Consider the following 17,830-nt stretch of genomic DNA (forward strand, 5'->3'; position numbering starts at 1 on the left):
ACAAGGATTTTGATGAAAAAACAGAAAGAGGGGAATATCTCGAACACTTTGTATGAACAGGTATAGATGTTTCAATTGATGTCGGTAGAGGACATCAAGATGAATATTTTGAAAAAACAAGTGGGTATGGAGATTATTGCAGAAAGATAATTTATATAATACTTACCAGGTCACACAAAAGCAATGCTTCCATTCGCAGGAAATATGAATTCCACTCAAACCAGATCTCCACATTGTCACTGGGAAAGAATGGTCCGATGAAATCCATGCTATCGTCTAATTTTTTGAATAATGTCAATATATTACCTCACCCTCGCTCAATGCAACGAGCATCCATACTCTACATGATGTTCAGAAGAAAATATTTAACCTTTTAATAAAATGGATTTATACAAAAAAATTAATATCTCCTAAACCACTGTGCCAATAACGCTCCTTTCAAGTGCGGACCTTTGTCAAATTTCAACTTGATATCGTTTTTCTGTCACAAGTTATCAGCCGCACAAGAATGAAAAAAAAAAGAAAAATGAGAATATCTCGAAAACTTTCTATGGACGGGTAGATATATTTTGATTGATCTATATAGTAGTTGTCGAGATGAGTATTTAACAAAAAAAATTGAAATCCGTCGAGTAGTTGACGAGATATTTGATAAAATAGATTTCCACAAAAAATTGAATATCTCGCGAACCGCTCGGTCGATTGTGTTATAAATCGGACGAAGGTCCGATAATTTTCACAACAAATAAAATTTTGGACTATTCTCCCAAGACTTACATGGTCTTTGCTTGAGAATCTAATCCCTATGGACCCTTACCTTCAGTGCTACGCACTTCTCACTGAATCGTGTCGTTGGATATGTAAATAGTTAGAGGTACGAAGGAGATTATTGAGGGGCAAATGAAATAATTTATAAACCGAAGTGAGTTGCCGTTAAAACTTTAATATCCCCATGAATAAAGCACTTTTGTTAAATTGAGAAATATATGATCTCGGAACATTATACTTTAAATCAAAATAAATTGAACTAGTAATTTATTTAACTAATTGACACAATTCGCAATATTCTGGAATTCGATACTGGACGATTAGCGCATATAAAATTGATTGACTCGATTCGAACAATGAAATTGAGAGAGGCCGAAGATTTGTCCCGGAAAATCTAATGTGGAAATAATTAGGCTCACCCTTATCTTAGTACTTTACAAAACTGGTATAGTCGGCGAAAACGTCCTTCGATGATCTTTGGATAGACAGGGGGCGGCGAATCCTAATTAGTTGGATAGTCACTCAGTTTTGATTAATTTCATTATTTCGGAGATATTAAGTCAAATTAGTTGATAAAGTTCACTAAATCCCACTAAGAATTAGTTCACGTATTATAAAAGGTTCGCTTCGATTTCAGTTAACTTGATTTTAATCTAATAACTAATGGTAGAATTTGCAAATGAGTCCAACCAGTGACATACGCGTGTATGATATGCTCTAACTTGCGCGACTACGAAGTTGAGCGTAATTGTCGCGGATCGAAATTATTACTGCAGTTATTCCGGACGCGCACTGAAGTCGGTTTGCCGCACGGTTAAAGCCCAAGACTAAGGGAAACGTACACGGCGTTGTTGAGTGCGGAGGAATAATTGTGCAGGAGCCAAATTTTATGTTATTCCCTTGACGGTAAAATCGTGACTGACTATTGTCTCGAGCGCTCTTCATTTCGATGCACCCATTGGGGATGAGCGCTTCATCGTCAAATTTTGCGCTCACGTGCGAAACGGGGATAGAAATAAAATTCTGCGTGATACTTTACGTATGGAAATGCTGACATTTTAATTTCATGCGCGCGAGACTATTCGTAAGGTAAATGTGAATTAAATATGATATGGCGAGTATAGATCAGTCACCGCGCCCTTGGAGTCTTCGCTGACGCTCGGAGTCGTCACGCGTGCCGAAAATTGCTGACGCTCGAGCTCAGCGCGCGGACGTCCGAGAGACGCGGCTGCTCGATACGTCTAGCGAACATTAAATAAAATTGAACAGAAGAGATTTTAAATTTTAGAGATTTTGTATGTAACAATTGCAACCATCCAGAATACCAACCGTCTATGTTATAAAAGCTAGAAGCATACCAAATTTAAAGTCGCTATCTCCATTTTTTATTGAGTTATCGTGCGCAGAATTTTTTTTTACGAAAAAACGGATAAACGGCAATAAATCTCCAAACTTTGCATAAATCGGTATATATGATATTATTGATCTAGATAGGGGCCATCGAGACGAATATTTTGGAAAAAAATTGCAATCGATGCAGTTGTTGGTGAGATATTGAGGAAAAATGAAATTTAAACAAGTGGTTATATCTCAGGAATTATTAGACCGATCGAGCTGAAACAAAGCACCAAAGTGGGGCTCATTCATAGCTATCATGTGCCAAAATTTTAAATTTTTATCTGCGAATTTCACCGTATTTATGTTGAATTTTCTAAAAGTGAGTCACCAAAAATCCAAATCTGCACACACATGCATACAGATATGACCCTAAAAACATCATTTCTTCACGTTGTATAACGTTCTAGACCATTTTCAATCAAAATTAGAAAATCGAAAAATCGACTAAAAACAATACTTCCCTTCGGAAGCAAAAACAGTTGAACTTCTAAAAAGCAAAATTAAAACCAAAATGATGGAACGACCGAAGGAAACAAAGAAGACTGAGAGTGAACCCCATAACTACAGCGCATTTAATACAGAGATGAAAACATACACACAGACATGCTACAAGTGCGGTAAGCCAGGAAACTTCAAACGAGACTGCAGGCAGCAGTATGACATCAGTCGAGGTCACACCAGAGGTAGATCACAAAGCAGAGCCAGAGGAGATTTCTCACGAGACAGCAGCAATTACAGGGGCAACGTAAGGGGATTCCGCAGAGGAAACTACAGGGGAGCAGTGAACACAACGACAAGATACCAAGAGCATCTGACCAACATAACTATCAGAGATATTACAACATATTTATGACTGAAGTTTATAAAACACATGTAAGTAGCGAACAAACAAAAGACAGTGAAATTAATTGGACATTAGATAGCGGATGCACTGATCACATAATCAATAATGATAAACGGTTACCGGATACTTGTTCCCCGGAAAATGGTACCCCAGAAAATTTGTCCCCCGGAAAAATGTTCCCCATTTCTTGTTTTTCTGTCTCAATCCTTGAAAAGTTCCTCTTTTTTTTCCTGCCTCAATCCTCGTTTGCTTTGCATTCTTATTCCTCTGAATGGTCAATGTTTTGTTCTTGATTCAACCGGTATGGGGGGCTCCCGGCGAGGGGGGCTCATTGAGAGATGTTATTATCGTATATCGAGTAACATGTTCATCAGACTTACAGTTGTCAGTGTGGTATCGTTATTTGTAGGGACTTGTTGCATATAATCAATTAAAATGGTGAATATTGTTGCTTATTTGCTAAACCACTCTCTCTCAGTCACCAACATTTGCCTGCCAGAATTACTGCGACAAAATTTATAAGATGCCTGTCATGGCAGCATAAATGCAGAGCCGAGCAGCAAATAAGCAACAATATCCACCATTTTAATTGATTATATGCAACAACAAGGCTCTACGAATGGCGAAACAACACTGACAACTGTAAGCCTCATGATCACGTTACTCGATATACGATAATAACATTTGTCAATGAGCCCCCCTTCCCCTCTCAAACCCAAATCGCAATAATACCGAAATATTACATACCGGTTGAATCAAGAAGTCAACACTGGCCTTTCAGAGGAATAAGAATGCAACCAAAACGAGGATTGAGGCAGGAAAAAAAGAGGAACTTTTCAAGGATTGAGACAGAAAAAAAAGAAATGGGGAACATTTTTCTGGGGAACAAATTTCCTGGAGTACGATTTTCCGGGGAACGATTTTCCGGGTACGATTTTCCGGGAACGATTTTCCGGGGAACATTTCTCCTAGAACCATGATAAACTATTCGAAACAAGTGTAAATCTAGTGAAACCAGTAGATGTGAAATTAGGTGATGGATTTGTAGTACGAAGGCTACAAAAATAGGAAGATTGAGAACAATATTTAAAATTAATGGTAGAGAAATCCCTGTAAAATTAGTTAATGTTTTTTATGTAAAGGAAATGAAATAAAATTTGATAAGTTATGCCAAAGGTACAGGTAGAAATACAGTGATATCTTATGAGAACGTATCAGAAATATATAATCCCTTTGATGAGTTAATTTCAATTGCTAGAAAAGAAAAGGACATTTATCGTATGACAAGTCATATAAAAAGTTCAAACTAGTACAAAGAAGTGAATAACAGTCAATTAACCGATAATAATCAAGAGACAACGACACAAAAAGAAAAATGGCATAGAAAGCTTGGACAAATTTTAAATATCTGAATAAAATATGGGAAAATGAATTATTGATTATTACACCTAAAAAATTAGAATCAGAGTTTATGAAATGTGAAACATGTATAAAATCTAAAATGCATAATATGCCATTTAAAAATAATCGAAGAAGAGCCAGTGCAATTTTGGAAACAATACATACTGAGGTTAATAGGCCTCACCCTACCACAGGAAATCGTGGCGAAAAATATTTTGTAACAAGGAACACTAGGTAGGTGTCCCCCCCAATTTCCATAAACTTTATATATGTTTTAGAGGAGTCAAGTTTAAGTTACACGTATTTTTTTGATCTGCCCATACGCGGGTTTAGGATGTAAAACTGCTCTCTGAAGGTGACCACCTCTCGGGGTATATTTTTAATTGCGCCTATACGGAGAATGTTTAGGCAAATATTTTATGATATAACAGGAAGCTAATGAAAAATGATGAAAATAGAAATTGAAATCATCCACGAGGTGCGAAATTTGGGAAGTAAACTACCCCCGTGAAGAGTCTTTTTTTTTATAAAAGAAAATAATGTTCCGAATTTCATGAAACCAATTTCATTAGACTCTGCATAAAAAAGTACAAGATACCTTTTTTGCATCTTTTTGGAACTGCAATTTAAAAGAGAAACAAAATCAATTTCCTGGAATTTGCCAACTTTGAAATTTTTCCCACTGTAACACAGCTGGTGGGGAATAATGGAAAAAACAATTGAAATCGACCACGAGGGGGAAAATTTAGAGGGTAATTTACCCCCGTAAAAAGTCATTTCTCTCATAAAAAAAATATTGCTCCGAGTGTCATGAGATCAAAAGGCATGAAAGAAGACAAAATGACTTTCTTCGAAATTTTTAATTGCAATTTAAACGAAGAAACAGATCCATTATGATGGCTTCCGGATGGATGAAGCGTCTAGATTCAGCTTTTTGCCGACATTTCGCAAACATTTCAGTCTGCATCATCAGGGCTAGGTTGCTCCGATACTGAAGCTCCCCGTTGTAAGGAAGTCCTTATATACCCCCTGACTCCAGGAAGGGGTAGGTAGAGTGGTGAGGGGTATCCTAGCCAATTAAGATGATTTTAATCGATCAACTTGTCAATTAAAAAACCGGGAGGATGGTGTGCCAAATTGGATTGGTTTGGTATCCTCGATCCCTATTGAGATTGTTCGGATGTTTTTGGATCTCGAGACCTTCGCGATGTTTCCTGGCGAAATATCCTTGTGAGCTGGCAAGCATTTCTGTCTTGTCATATTGGATAGAGTGTCCAGTGTCCACCCAATGTTCAGCCAGTACAGATTACGAGAAATGGCCATTTTTTACACACCGTTGATGTTCTTTGATCCGTGTACTGATTCTCCTCCCGGTTTCACCAATGTATACTTTTCCACAAGAGCAAGGAATTTTGTACACCCCTGGGAGACTAAGTGGTGGTCTCCCATCCTTAGTACTGTGGAGCATTTGTCCAATTTTCGTTGGTGGTTTGAAAATTGTCCTGATGTCATGCTTCTGTAGTACCTTGCTAATGTGATCGGTCGAACCTTGAAGATAGGGCAGAACAGGCGTTTTCTGATGTTCTACTTTATCAGCAGATTCACTCTCAGCTGAGTTCTTGTTTTTCAGCTTGTGCAAAACACGGTGGACTTGTTTGCTCTGGAATTCATTGTTATTCAATGCTTTATCCAGGTGTTGAACTCCGGCTTCCAGGTATTCAGGCTGGGAAATAGTGAGAGCTCGGTACATAAGAGAACTTATCACCGAGGTCTTTTGAGAAGGGTAATGGTGTGAGAAGGCATGGATGTATCTGTCTGTATGTGTAGGTTTTCGGTAGACTCGGTGACCAAGACTTCCGTCCTCATTACGATGCACTAAGACATCTAGGAAGGGAAGTGACTTCTGTTCCTCAATCTCCATAGTGAATTTTATGCTCGGATGTTGTGAGTTGATAAAATTCAGGAACTGAGGCAACGTGTCTGCTCCATGTTTCCAGAGGACCAAAGTGTCGTCGACATACCTGAACCAAACAAGGGGTTTAAGAGGAGCTGATTTAAGAACTTTATTTTCGAAATCTTCCATAAAAATGTTTGCTATGGTGGGAGAAATCGGTGAACCCATTGCTGCTCCGAATGTTTCTTCATAGAACTCCCCTTGAAATTGGAAATAAGTGGAAGTCAAGCAGTGTTCAACCAGAGTGAGGAGTTTAGGTGGATTTTTGTGGGGTTTTTTGATAATGTTAAGAGTGTCGGGAATGGGTACATTCGTGAACAGGGACTCCACATCAAAGCTAACCAAAAGATCTCCTGGACTAGTTTGAATGTGAGACAGTTTGTTCACGAAGTCTTGGGAGTTTTTGATGTGGGAACTATTCTGACCCACGAGTATTTGGAGTGGTTTGGTCAGATAGCGAGCTAATTGGTACGTGGTGGCACCAATGCTGCTCACTATTGGACGAAGGGGGATAGTCTCTTTGTGAATTTTTGGGAGACCATAAAGTCTGGGAGAGAAGGATTCTCGGGGACTAAGGATTTTTTGGGTTTCGGGAGAGAGATCAGCTACCTTCAGAAGTTTGACCGGCTTCCTCTCCACGCCTGAGGTTGGATCCTTGTTGAGCTTTTTATATATATTCGAATTGGTCAACATGGCTTTGATTTTATCAGAATAAGCTTCCTTGTCCATGACCACAGTCGCATTACCTTTGTCTGCTGGAAGGATGACAATATTGTCATTCTTCTTAAGACTGAGTAAAGCTGAGCGTTCCTCCCTAGTAATATTTTGTTTAGGAGGTTTCGCTTTGTGGAGGATGTTGGACAGCTTTCTTCTGATCTCATTGCCAATCTCCGAAGGCAGGTGAAAGATGGCCGTTTCCGTCTGGCTAATGATCTCTTGAGTAGGAATTTTGGTTGGGGCAACAGCGAAATTATGTCCTTTCGCCAAAATGGATACCTGGGCCTCTGTTAATGGGAAACTGCTGAGATTCTTGACTGTATGTGTCAAGACTTTCGGCTTCGAAGGAGGGACCAGTTTCTCAAACTTTGCCTTCTGATTTTTTGTTCTCAACTCCGCGGAATGGATAGTTTGTTCATATGTAATACGATCAAGCGTGCTCCATAACTCCGGTTCCAGAAAACTTGAAAGAATCAGGTGAAGGTTGAGAATCTGTTGGGAAGTCTGAGCTAGGATGTTCTTGGTTGCACAGATTCTTTCCCGGATCAATCTTAGTGAGGCTTGTCAGAGAATTGACTTCGCCTGCTGAGATGGAAAGTCCTTATATGAAGTCCTTAAGAAAGTCCTTATTGACCAGCTGATCAATTACAAACATCTTGATTGGCTGGGATACCCTCATCACTCTACCTACCCCCTCCTGGTGTCAGGGGGTATATAAGGACTTCCTTACAATGGGGAGCTTCAGTATCGGAGCAACCTAGCCCTGATGATGCAGACTGAAATGTTTGCGAAACGTCAGCAAAAAGCTGAATCTAGACGCGGCATGCATCCGGAAGCCATCATAATGAATAATAATATTGGCCGCGAAAGCTCAAATTGAACGCCTCCACGGAGGGGCTATCCTTGGCTCTGTAAACTTGTTTACTAAGCTCAGGAAGTCTTTGCACATCCATCTGTGCTCTCTAGAATTTTTAAAAAGCTGCCGTGACCATCAAGTGGTACCGAAATGCTTTCAGTTGAAGAACCCTTTTCCATCTCAGCAAGCGAAGTCAATTCTCCGACAAGCCTCACTAAGATTTATCCGGGAAAGAATCTGTGCAACCAAGAACATCCTAGCTCAGACTTCCCAACAGATTCTCAAACTTCACCTGATTCTTTCAAGTTCTCTGGAACCGGAGTTATGGAGCACGCTTGTTCGTATTACATATGACCAAGGCATCCATTCCGCCGAGTTGAGAACAAAAAAGCAGAAGGCAAAGTTTGAGAAACTGGTCCCTCCTTCGAAGCCGAAAGTCTTGACACATACAGTCAAGAATCTCAGCAGTTTCCCATTAACAGAGGCCCAGGTATCCATTTTGGCGAAAGGACACAATTTCGCTGTTGCCCCAACCAAAATTCCCACCGAAGAGATCATCAGCCAAACGGAAACGGCCATCCTCCACCTGCCTTCGGAGACTGGCAATAAGATCAGAAGAAAGCTCTCCAACATCCTCCACAAAGCGAAACCTCCCAAATAAAATATTACTAGGGAGGAACGCTCAGCTTTACTCATTCTTAAGAAGAATGACAATATTGTCAACATTTCAGCAGACAAAGGTAATACGACTGTGGTCATGGACAAGGAAGTTTATTCTGATAAAATCAAAGCCATGTTGAGCAATTCGAATATATTGTAACGTGTTATTTTGTTTCGACCGTTCAACGGTGGAGTTTCACCGTCCAGACGAGAAGTCACTGTGTTTGTGAAGCGAGAGTCAATCTTTTCTTTTTGTTGGATTTGTCTAATTATCTCGGTTTATCATTTTGTTTTGTATCGAGCCACGTCTAGAGTCATCGGCTGATATCGAGCCTGGAGTCTGCGAAGGGCTGGAGAAGAGGAATCTCTGGGAAGCCATTGTAGAGTTTGGGTGTGCCACGTTGAAATTGAAATGGTTCCCGCTTTGGAGGGAAGTGCGAGACACGGTCGACCGGCGGCGCCACCTACCGGAGATAGCTAGGGAGATGAAGGCAATGCATTGGCTAGTACCCATTGAGGCGTAACTAGGGGCCTCCATGCTGAATCGAAAACTGGTGGTTCAGGTGGCGATGGGGGGAAAACTGGACTGACGTTAGACGTCCAGGAGGATTGTGGTGGCTGAAGGGATAAATTGTTGGATAATTTTCCCGGATGATTTTGTTATTTGTGGTTGATAATTCGCGTCACAGAGTTACTGCTGAGTGGGTGAATTGAGGCACCTGTTGGTGCTGGCTCTGGTTAGGTTGGGTTAACGACCAATCAGAGGGGATTGTGGATATCCCTAGGCCAATGGGGGAACCGTGTCGTCGGACGACGCCGACACATGGGAGAAGCGTGGATTTTAGCCTCACTTCGCGTTTGGACGGTGGACTGTGTGTTGTGAAAATTTCGTTGTCGGAAGTTGGAGAAAAGGAGTTGGAGTGCACAGAGGAATCTGCGTTTTGGCTCTCTTGGAGTGAACCTTTGCCCAGCCCTCGAGTTTCAGGTCGATAGGAGTTTGGTGAGTGGAGGAAACCTTCCAAAGATTGAATTTTTGTTGTATTTTTCCCCAAGTAAAAAGAGTCTATCGGTCGGTGATTTTGTCTGTATCGACGGTTAGCGTCGGGCGATTGACGCTATTTTCATGTGGTCAATTGTCCGGTTGAACCCTTCTTGCTTGTTCGGCAGAAGTTAGCCTCTTTTGTTGTTAATTATTTTTTTCAGAATTTCGAATTTGTGAATTTAATGATTCTTTTAGTTTTTTTAATATTCTGAGATCTCCTTTTCTTGATCAGATTCAGTGGTTATATTATACTTTCTTGACTCTCGTTTCGACTAGCCGATTGTCGACAGTCGGATGTGGATCTCGACGACCGGCTAACATCTTATGATTTTCTTAACACATTTCCTTTGACATTTTCCGATGTCCGGCATTTATTGTAGACTAATTAATTTCTTTTGAGTCTGGATATTTTAATTACTTTCCTTGCTCACGAAAATTGGGGTTGTAGCGTCAGTGTTGGCGCTCGAGTTATTTGTCGTGACCTTGCGTACGGTCATTTGAGTCTCGTTGTTTGTCTCTCGAGGCGATTCCAATTTTCCTTGCTGGAGATTATTTTCTCCTTCATTCAATTTATCATTCTGAATATTTTTTTCTTGTAATATTTGCTTTTCTCTCAGTTATATCTGACTGATTCCATTTTGCTAGTTACTTTAATTCTTGACATCTTTTTATCGATTAATTTTATTCCTTCTGACTGATTCTATCTCGTTAATTGACTAGTATTTAATTTTGTTGATAATTTACTGTTAGGGAATTTTGGATGTGTCGAGTCCTTAGTTTAAAAAAAAAAATTGGATATTAATGTAATAAACTATTTGAATTCTTATTGGATATTTGAGGAATGAGAAAGAGGGTTTGTTGAATAAACTATTTTATTCCCCGCATTTTCGGAATTTGGCGATATATTTAGATAAGAGAACCCAGTCATTTCAATAATTGTCAGGACAACATTTTGTGGAACCCAGCCGCCACCGCGGTTGTCTGAGCTGTCGGCAGTTATCCATTTGTCGGAGAAATTTTGGAATATTTTGTTGTTTACATTTTATTTATACGATTCAGTCGTGCTGGCGCCCAACTTTCATTTTGTCATTTGGTCGCTGAGGGCTGCGTATCTTCGCATCGTCCGCAGAGGTACGAAATACGTCACAATATATAAAAAGCTCAACAAGGATCCAACCTCAGGCATGGAGAGGAAGACGGTCAAACTTCTGAAGGAGCTGATCTCTCTCCCGAAATCCAAAAAATCCTTAGTTCCCGAGAATCTTTCTCTCCCAGACTTTATGGTCTCCCAAAAATTCACAATGAGACTATCCCCCTTCATCCAATAGATAGATAGGTAGATAATAAACTTTATTGTTCAGAATTTTGAACAAAACATAATAAAAAAAATAAAGCCGTAAAATCTAATAACATAAAATAAAAGAATGAGATGGGAATTGAGAAAAGAAAAATGAAAAATAAGATATGAAAAACATTTAGTCACTAGGACGCTCTCTGGCTCTCTCTCTGCATAAGCCAGCCCCTCAGATTGGTTTTGAAAGCCGCAGGCGAGGATTGGTCTCTGATGGAAACTGGGATACCATTCCAGATCACAGGACCAGCCATCGCTAATGCGGCCCTGTAGCACTCCGTCCTAAAGCTTGGCACCACCAGAGCCTGCTGGGCCTGCACCTGCCTTCGGGGTTGAGTTGAGGTGTACGCAGCAAAGAGCTCCGCTAGGTATGCGGGTGAACCCGAGCCAAGAACCCGATACATCAGCGTCCCCATGGCCAGCATCCTATAGTCTGAGATGGTTAGCCATCCTAGGTCACGCCGAGGGCCAGAGATCGAGGCATCCCTCGGCAGGCCAGTGACAAATCTTACAGCACGATTGATCATACGCTGGAGTTGCCCATCAAGGACAGAGCCAACCCCCTGTACGACCGCCAGGCAGTAGAAAATGTGGGGGAAGATGAGGGCATTGCCAAGCATTATGCGTACAGGCTTGTCTGTGTACCTGCGAAGGCTGTAAAGTTGGTACAGTGCGCAGTTGATCCTGGATCCCACATGGTTGCTGTCAATAAAAACCCTCAAATTCCTGACGCTGCTCACAACTTCGATGACTTGGAGCCGTCGGCACCAAGTGGAGGCAAGGCGGACGAGTCAATAGCGTTGATAAGATGCTTGGCTCCAAGAAAAATGGCCTTGGTCTTGCCTACATTCAGCTGGAGTCTATTGGCGGTAGCCCAAGCCCGAATACGGCAAATATCCTCATTGAGGCGGGTGATACCGGATTGCAACTCATATAAATCTGCAGATCATCGGCGTACAGCAAGTGACGTGCTTCAAGAATCACATCACCGATGTCATTGATGAAAAGGGAGAAAAGCAGCGGTCCAAGGATGGAACCTTGCAGGACTCCAGCGTTGGTTGGAAAGAAGCCTGATGGCCCAGATTCGCCCCTCACCGCCTGTGATCGATTAGCCAAATAGGGAGCGAACCAAGCGGTGGCACGCATGGAGAGACCCAAGGCTTGGCGATCAGAATGGGGTGGGAGACGGTGTCGAAGGCCTTGGGGAAATCGAACAACACCAGTATAGTGATCTTACGCTCATCCACCCCACGTCTGACATCATCCATTAATTTCAGGAGGGCCGTTTGCGTGCTATGCCGAGCCGGAAGCCGCACTGATGAGGATCCAGCAAGTTGTGCGCTTGAAGAAACCGAGACAGCTGCTTAGAAGCCAACCGCTCAATGACTTTCCCAAGGAAAGAAAGGATCGTAATCGGCCGATAGTCTGACGGAGTTTTAGGGCTGCTGACTTTGGGCGCTGTGATAAAGATTCCACGTTTCCAAGCAGCAGGAAAAACCGAATCAGAGAACGACCTGTTCATCAAGCTGGTAAGGCATTCCGCCAGCGCCGGTAACGTGTGTAAGATCATGCCCCGCGAAATGTTATCGGCAACAGCATTCGACTTGATGGAAGAGATGGCAGCATTACCATCCAGCCAGCTTACTTCAGCTAAGGCAAACTGAGCTCTTGGTGGGAAACTGACATCAAGAGGCCGAGCCGATCCAGAGAAGTCACCGTCGAGACAGCAGCAAAATGCACATTGAGGACATCAGGCGGAATGGCAAGACTATTGGAAAGGCCATGAGTGAGCGCCAAATTGCGCAGCTCTTTCCAGAGCGATGCTCCCGATAGCCCAGACAGCCGGGAACGGTAGTAGTTCATGCGCGCCTTCCGAAGAAGAGATTGGTGGATACTCCTCGCCTGGCGGAACACCATTAGCCGCGCATGGGAGCGGTCACGCCCAAATCGCCGATAGAGAGAGCGCACATGTTTCTCGGACAGTCGTAGTTCTTCAGTAAGCCAGGGAGCAGCCTTAATGGCATTTATCCTCACTCGGCGTAGCGGAGCGTAGGTGTCAACCAGCAGGGAGTAAGCATCAGAGAATGTTGTTGCAAGGCAGTCGGCATCAAGTCCAGGGACGAGAGTCCTCTAGAGCGTACTCCGGAAGTCCTCTAGCGCATGCGGGGTCGCTAGGCCAGCCAATTTACGGGTAGTGATTGTGCAGGCTCGGGGCTTGCATCCATTGATGGTGATTGATGCGGAGATAAGGTGATGTCCAGCAGCCATAGGAGCTGCAGAGGTGAGACACTGAGATAGCTGGTCGCATTCGTCAATAAGGCAGAGGTCCAACCAGGTCGGTGAGGTGAGAGTCGTATGGGTTGCGCCATGATCGACCAGCTTCAGGGAGAGGTCGCTCATCAAAGATCGTATGAAGCGAGCGTCAGCACTATCCGACAACTGGTCAGCATTGAAGTCTCCCATGATAATTTTGTGCGAGTAGCCATCAAGCGAGCTCGCCAAGAGTTCAGAGAAATTGGCAGGAGAATAGAAGGGGGCATGCGGGGGCCTGTACACGGCCGCAACGAAGATTGGGGAAGAGTTGTGCACCAGCGCCTCACAGAACAGGTACTCGACATGTCCTAGCCGTCCCGACCAGACCGCAGTTGAGGCAGAGATGACGCTTACCTTGACAGAGACATGATGGTAGATGGCGACTCCCCCACCATGTTCATTACGGTCGCACCGCAGGAGACAGTAGTTAGGGGTGTTGAGGGTACTACTGGGAATAGCCGACGACAGCCAGGTCTCGGTAACCACAATGAGATGGTAGGTAAGGTTGTCACTGTCCAGAGAGCTCTTGAGAGTGTCAAGGCGTCGTCTGAGTGAGTTCACATTGAGGCAGCAGGCATTGAACTGGACAGCAGTGGGAGACTTTAGGCGTGGCATTGGCGACGGAGAGATAGGTAGTCAACAACCACCGGCAGCAGAGTAGAGATTGGAGATCCGCTCGATGTCAGCATGAGAGTTGATGGTGAAGACAAGGTCACTTTCCTTGAACTTAGCAAAGATAGAGTCATTCCTAGACCAGACAAACTTGAAGCCCACATCCTTAAGGGCTGTTTTGGCTTTCCCCAGAAGTTGGAAGGTCCTCGATGATAACATGGCGTTGACATTGATTGCAAAGTGAGCGCCATTTCCGCTGTCAGGAGTGGACATACCAGCGAGGCCAGCTCTGTCAATGGCCGAAATTGGCAAATGACCTCTAGCCCTGGAAGAGGACAGTTTTAGCCCAATAGAAACCCTGGAGATGGATTTCCGCCCCGCTTGGGCGTTGGAAGCAGGAGTAGATGAGCTCTCTGTATTAACGATTTTCCTCATGAAACAAATACTGGAAATATCAAAGTGATTGAAATTCGGTCGCAGTGTGCGTAAGATAGTCAAGGCCAGCGGGACAGGGTCAGTGAGCGATTCGCTGTTCGGAAAACCAGAGATGACGAGTTCAGAAGCAGCTGTCTGGTCGCTTGAGGAGTGCTGGAGTCACACGCGGCTGGAGTTGACTGCAGCAACAACACGTTGCAGCACAACAGGATCAATGGAGGGCTGAGCAATAGCTGAGGGGATGGAGGCATCAGCTTTGGTGACCACGTCAGCGACTGCTTGCTTAAGCTCCCTGATTTTATCGGAATGTTCCGCTACAATCAGTTCAACATCATCAACACGCTTAACCAGAGCTGGAAGAGAATCAAGAGCAGACAATTTCGATTTAACATCCGAAAGTTCCAGCTAAACATTGTCCAATTTAGAGGAGAGACTGTCAAGGTACTCTGTGCGCTTAGAGATCACCGCCAAGGCCTCAAGGATAGAAGTAGTAATATTGCTGGCTGGAACTTATCCCGAGCTCTGAGTTGAGGTGGCGGGTAGATTCAGTTGCAGCAGGGGCGATGGACAATTTGTAAGGGGACTGACGGCCGGGAGGGGGGAAGGAATACGCCTAGCAGTGTAGCAAGGGTTACACATCTGTAGTTTAGACCCATTTTCATTGGTAAACACTTGCGACCTCATGCAAATGGGGTGAAAGTGCTGGTCACATGCACGGCAGTGCACCAAACGTTCACCACCAGTACGGCCACATTTAGCACAGCAGACCTTCTCAGTATCGGCCATTATATCATTAGGAATTTAAAGCAACCTATGCAAGCAATGCCGATCAGAGCAGTGGTATAGGCGACAGATGGTACTGCAGGTGTCGATGAAGTAGAGCGCGGCTACGAGCTTGAATAGTCACTCACCAGGGGGCTGCAGCGTACAGTAAAGAGAAAGAAATTGCCAAGCAATGAGCCAAATTTACAGGTTAGGAGCCGTGTCGAATGTAAATTGCGATGTTATGTGACAAAATCACAACCAACACTAAGATTTAATCGCTCCAAATGTTGGTTGCAATGTGGTGTATGCAACAGACATTGCAACAAAAAAGCCCGGAGGCAGGGAAAAGCAGGAACAGTGTTCAAGTAGAGAGCAAACAAAGTGACATGCACAGGTACTCACGTGATAAAGCAGCCCTCTCAATAGTGAGCAACATTGGTGCCCCCACGTACCAATTAGCTCGCTATCTGACCAAACCGCTCCCAACACTCATGGGTCAGAATAGTTCCCTCATCAAAAACTCCCAAGACTTCGTGAACAAACTGTCTCACATTCAAACTAGTCCAGGAGATCTTTTGGTTAGCTTCGATGTGGAGTCCCTGTTCACGAATGTAGCCATTCCCGACACTCTTAACCTTACCAAAAAAACCCAAAAATCCCACCCAAACTCCTCCCTCTGGTTGAAAACTGTCTAACTTCCAATTATTTCCAATTTCAAGGGGACTTCTATGAACAAACATTCGGAGCGGCATTGGGTTCACCCATTTCTCCCATCATAGCAAACATTTTTATAGAAGATTTCGAAAACAAAGTTCTTGAAGCTCCTCTTAAACCCTCTATTTGGTTCAGGTATGTCGACGACACTCTCGTCCTCTGGAAACATAGAGCAGACACGTTGCCTCAGTTCTTGAATTTTATCAACTCACAACATCCGAGCATAAAATTCACTATGGAGATTGAGGAACAGAAGTCTCTTCCCTTCCTAGATGTCCTAGTGCATCGTAATGAGGACGAAAGTCTTGGTCACCGAGTCTACCGAAAGCCTACTGCAAGGATATTTTCCCGGGTTGTTCACCCAGGAAAAATCCAAACTACTTTTTAGCCGTCTCTATCGCTCAATAGTCGGGCGCCAGCCGAACCTTCACGGGAGGTTCGACGAAAACCGGCCTCTGAGGCAAACTCGTCCACTCAGAGGACTTCTGTGGCCGGGCAAAGGGTTGCCCAGCTAGCATCAGTGTGACACGGTAGAGTGGGCGAGGTCCACCAGGAGTATCTTATGCCAAACGTTACCAGCCACTATTTCAGGCTGGATATTAAGCCTCACGGCCTAATCATCCATGTAAAGTGAATTTACTCTCATCCTGGAGGGTTTTTCACTCTCTCAGTAGGCTTTCGCCTCCCGAGTATTTCGACTCGGGAGGGTTTTCAGAATTAAATGCGAATCAGCCGGGACTCCTCAGAGCCTGGGACGCCGAGAGGCTGATCCGACCAAAGGGGAACACTGTTACCCACTTCACGACCACCCACACTCTCGGCCACCAGTTACCGCTTCGGTCATCGCTCGTCACCGTCTCCGGGTACTCAAATGTCGGCACATGGTCGGGTCGAGAGGAGGACGATCTCTACTCCAGACCCACGGGCCCATGTGCTCGGCATTTGTTTCGCCGAGCCGGATGACGCCGGAAATAACAAAGTCGTCACTCCGTGTGCTGAAATAACTCCTTTCTTACTAGTGGGGGATGCAGGAGCATCCCCCTACGCTCGCCGCCAGCGGTTATTCACCGAGGCGACGTGGAGTCCGGAACTCATTATCCTGGTTTCTTCAGCCATTCCACCATCCAGCACACCGAGAGATTATTTCAACCTCTCGGTTCAAGCGCTCGTGTTCGACTAACTCGGGATCTTACTAGGGCCTTGCCTCCTAGTCTGGATATCTCGGCGACGATAGGTCATTCCGTTACCCTATCCCCACCAACCAACCCGACGTGATCACGGAGGTACCAGTCCTTTCACCTGGCCATTGATCCCTAGTCTACTCCGACATAGCCTATAGAATCGCCCAGTTGGACAGCCTGTACGTCGGCCCCTTTTCCCCTAGCACATGCTGGGCCAATTCTAAAATAGCGATAGTCTAGTAACGTCCTCTAGACTTCCAGGGGTCGCGGTTCCACCCAAAACCGCTATGCCTTTAGCCTGTCATCGGTCTGTGGCTCTTCTCATCCAGTCGCGGCTCTTTCAGCCGCCTCTAGATGTCGCTTCATGTCTCAATTTTAGAGTTCACGTATCTTTTTAAGGGGATTTCAACCCGTAACGAGAACATCTCGTTACACTACACATACAGACAGATACTTCCATGCTTTCTCACACCATTACCCTTCTCAAAAGAACTCGGCGATAAATTCTCTTATGTACCGAGCTATCACTATTTCCCAGCCGGAATACCTGGAAGTCGAAGTTCAATACCTGGATAAAGCATTGAATAGCAATGGATACCAGAGCAAACAAGTCCACGGTGTTTTGCACAGGCTGAAAAACAAGAACTCAGCTGAGAGTGAACCTGCTGATAAAGTAGAATATCAGAAAACTGCTGTTCTCCCGTATCTTCAAGGTACGAGCGATCGCATTAGCAAGGTACTACAGAAGCATGACATCAGGACAATTTTCAAACCACCAACGAAAATTGGACAAATGCTCCCCAGTACTAAGGATCGGAG

The 17,830-nt window shown here is 44.0% G+C and overlaps 2 protein-coding genes across 2 annotated transcripts; both read right to left on the reverse strand.

Annotated features, from left to right (window-relative positions):
* Positions 1–5,717: 5,717 nt before the first annotated feature.
* Positions 5,718–9,961, reverse strand: LOC107046694. Its single transcript, XM_015269371.1, has 2 exons — positions 9,893–9,961; positions 5,718–7,421 (listed from the first exon to the last, which is right to left on the reverse strand). Exons 1-2 carry the CDS (start codon positions 9,959–9,961, stop codon positions 5,718–5,720), a joined length of 1,773 nt encoding a protein of 590 aa, XP_015124857.1.
* Positions 9,962–11,122: 1,161 nt separating this feature from the next.
* On the reverse strand, positions 11,123–11,611 carry LOC107046695. The gene has a single exon (XM_015269372.1). The coding sequence runs from the start codon at positions 11,609–11,611 to the stop codon at positions 11,123–11,125; it is 489 nt and encodes a 162-aa protein (XP_015124858.1).
* Positions 11,612–17,830: the final 6,219 nt, after the last annotated feature.

Source organism: Diachasma alloeum, unplaced genomic scaffold, assembly GCF_001412515.2.
Source record: "Diachasma alloeum isolate Michigan unplaced genomic scaffold, Dall2.0 Dall_scaffold_01729, whole genome shotgun sequence".
Classification (NCBI taxonomy): Eukaryota; Metazoa; Arthropoda; class Insecta; order Hymenoptera; family Braconidae; genus Diachasma; species Diachasma alloeum.

Bases quoted from the DNA above. Each gene is read 5' to 3' on its own strand.
- LOC107046694 (XM_015269371.1), bottom strand. From the start codon at position 9,961: ATGTTAGCCGGTCGTCGAGATCCACATCCGACTGTCGACAATCGGCTA. The intron at 7,422-9,892 runs GTATAATATAAC...CCTCCTTCGAAG, and splicing joins TCGAAACGAGAGTCAAGAAA to CCGAAAGTCTTGACACATAC.
- LOC107046695 (XM_015269372.1), bottom strand. From the start codon at position 11,611: ATGCTTGGCAATGCCCTCATCTTCCCCCACATTTTCTACTGCCTGGCG.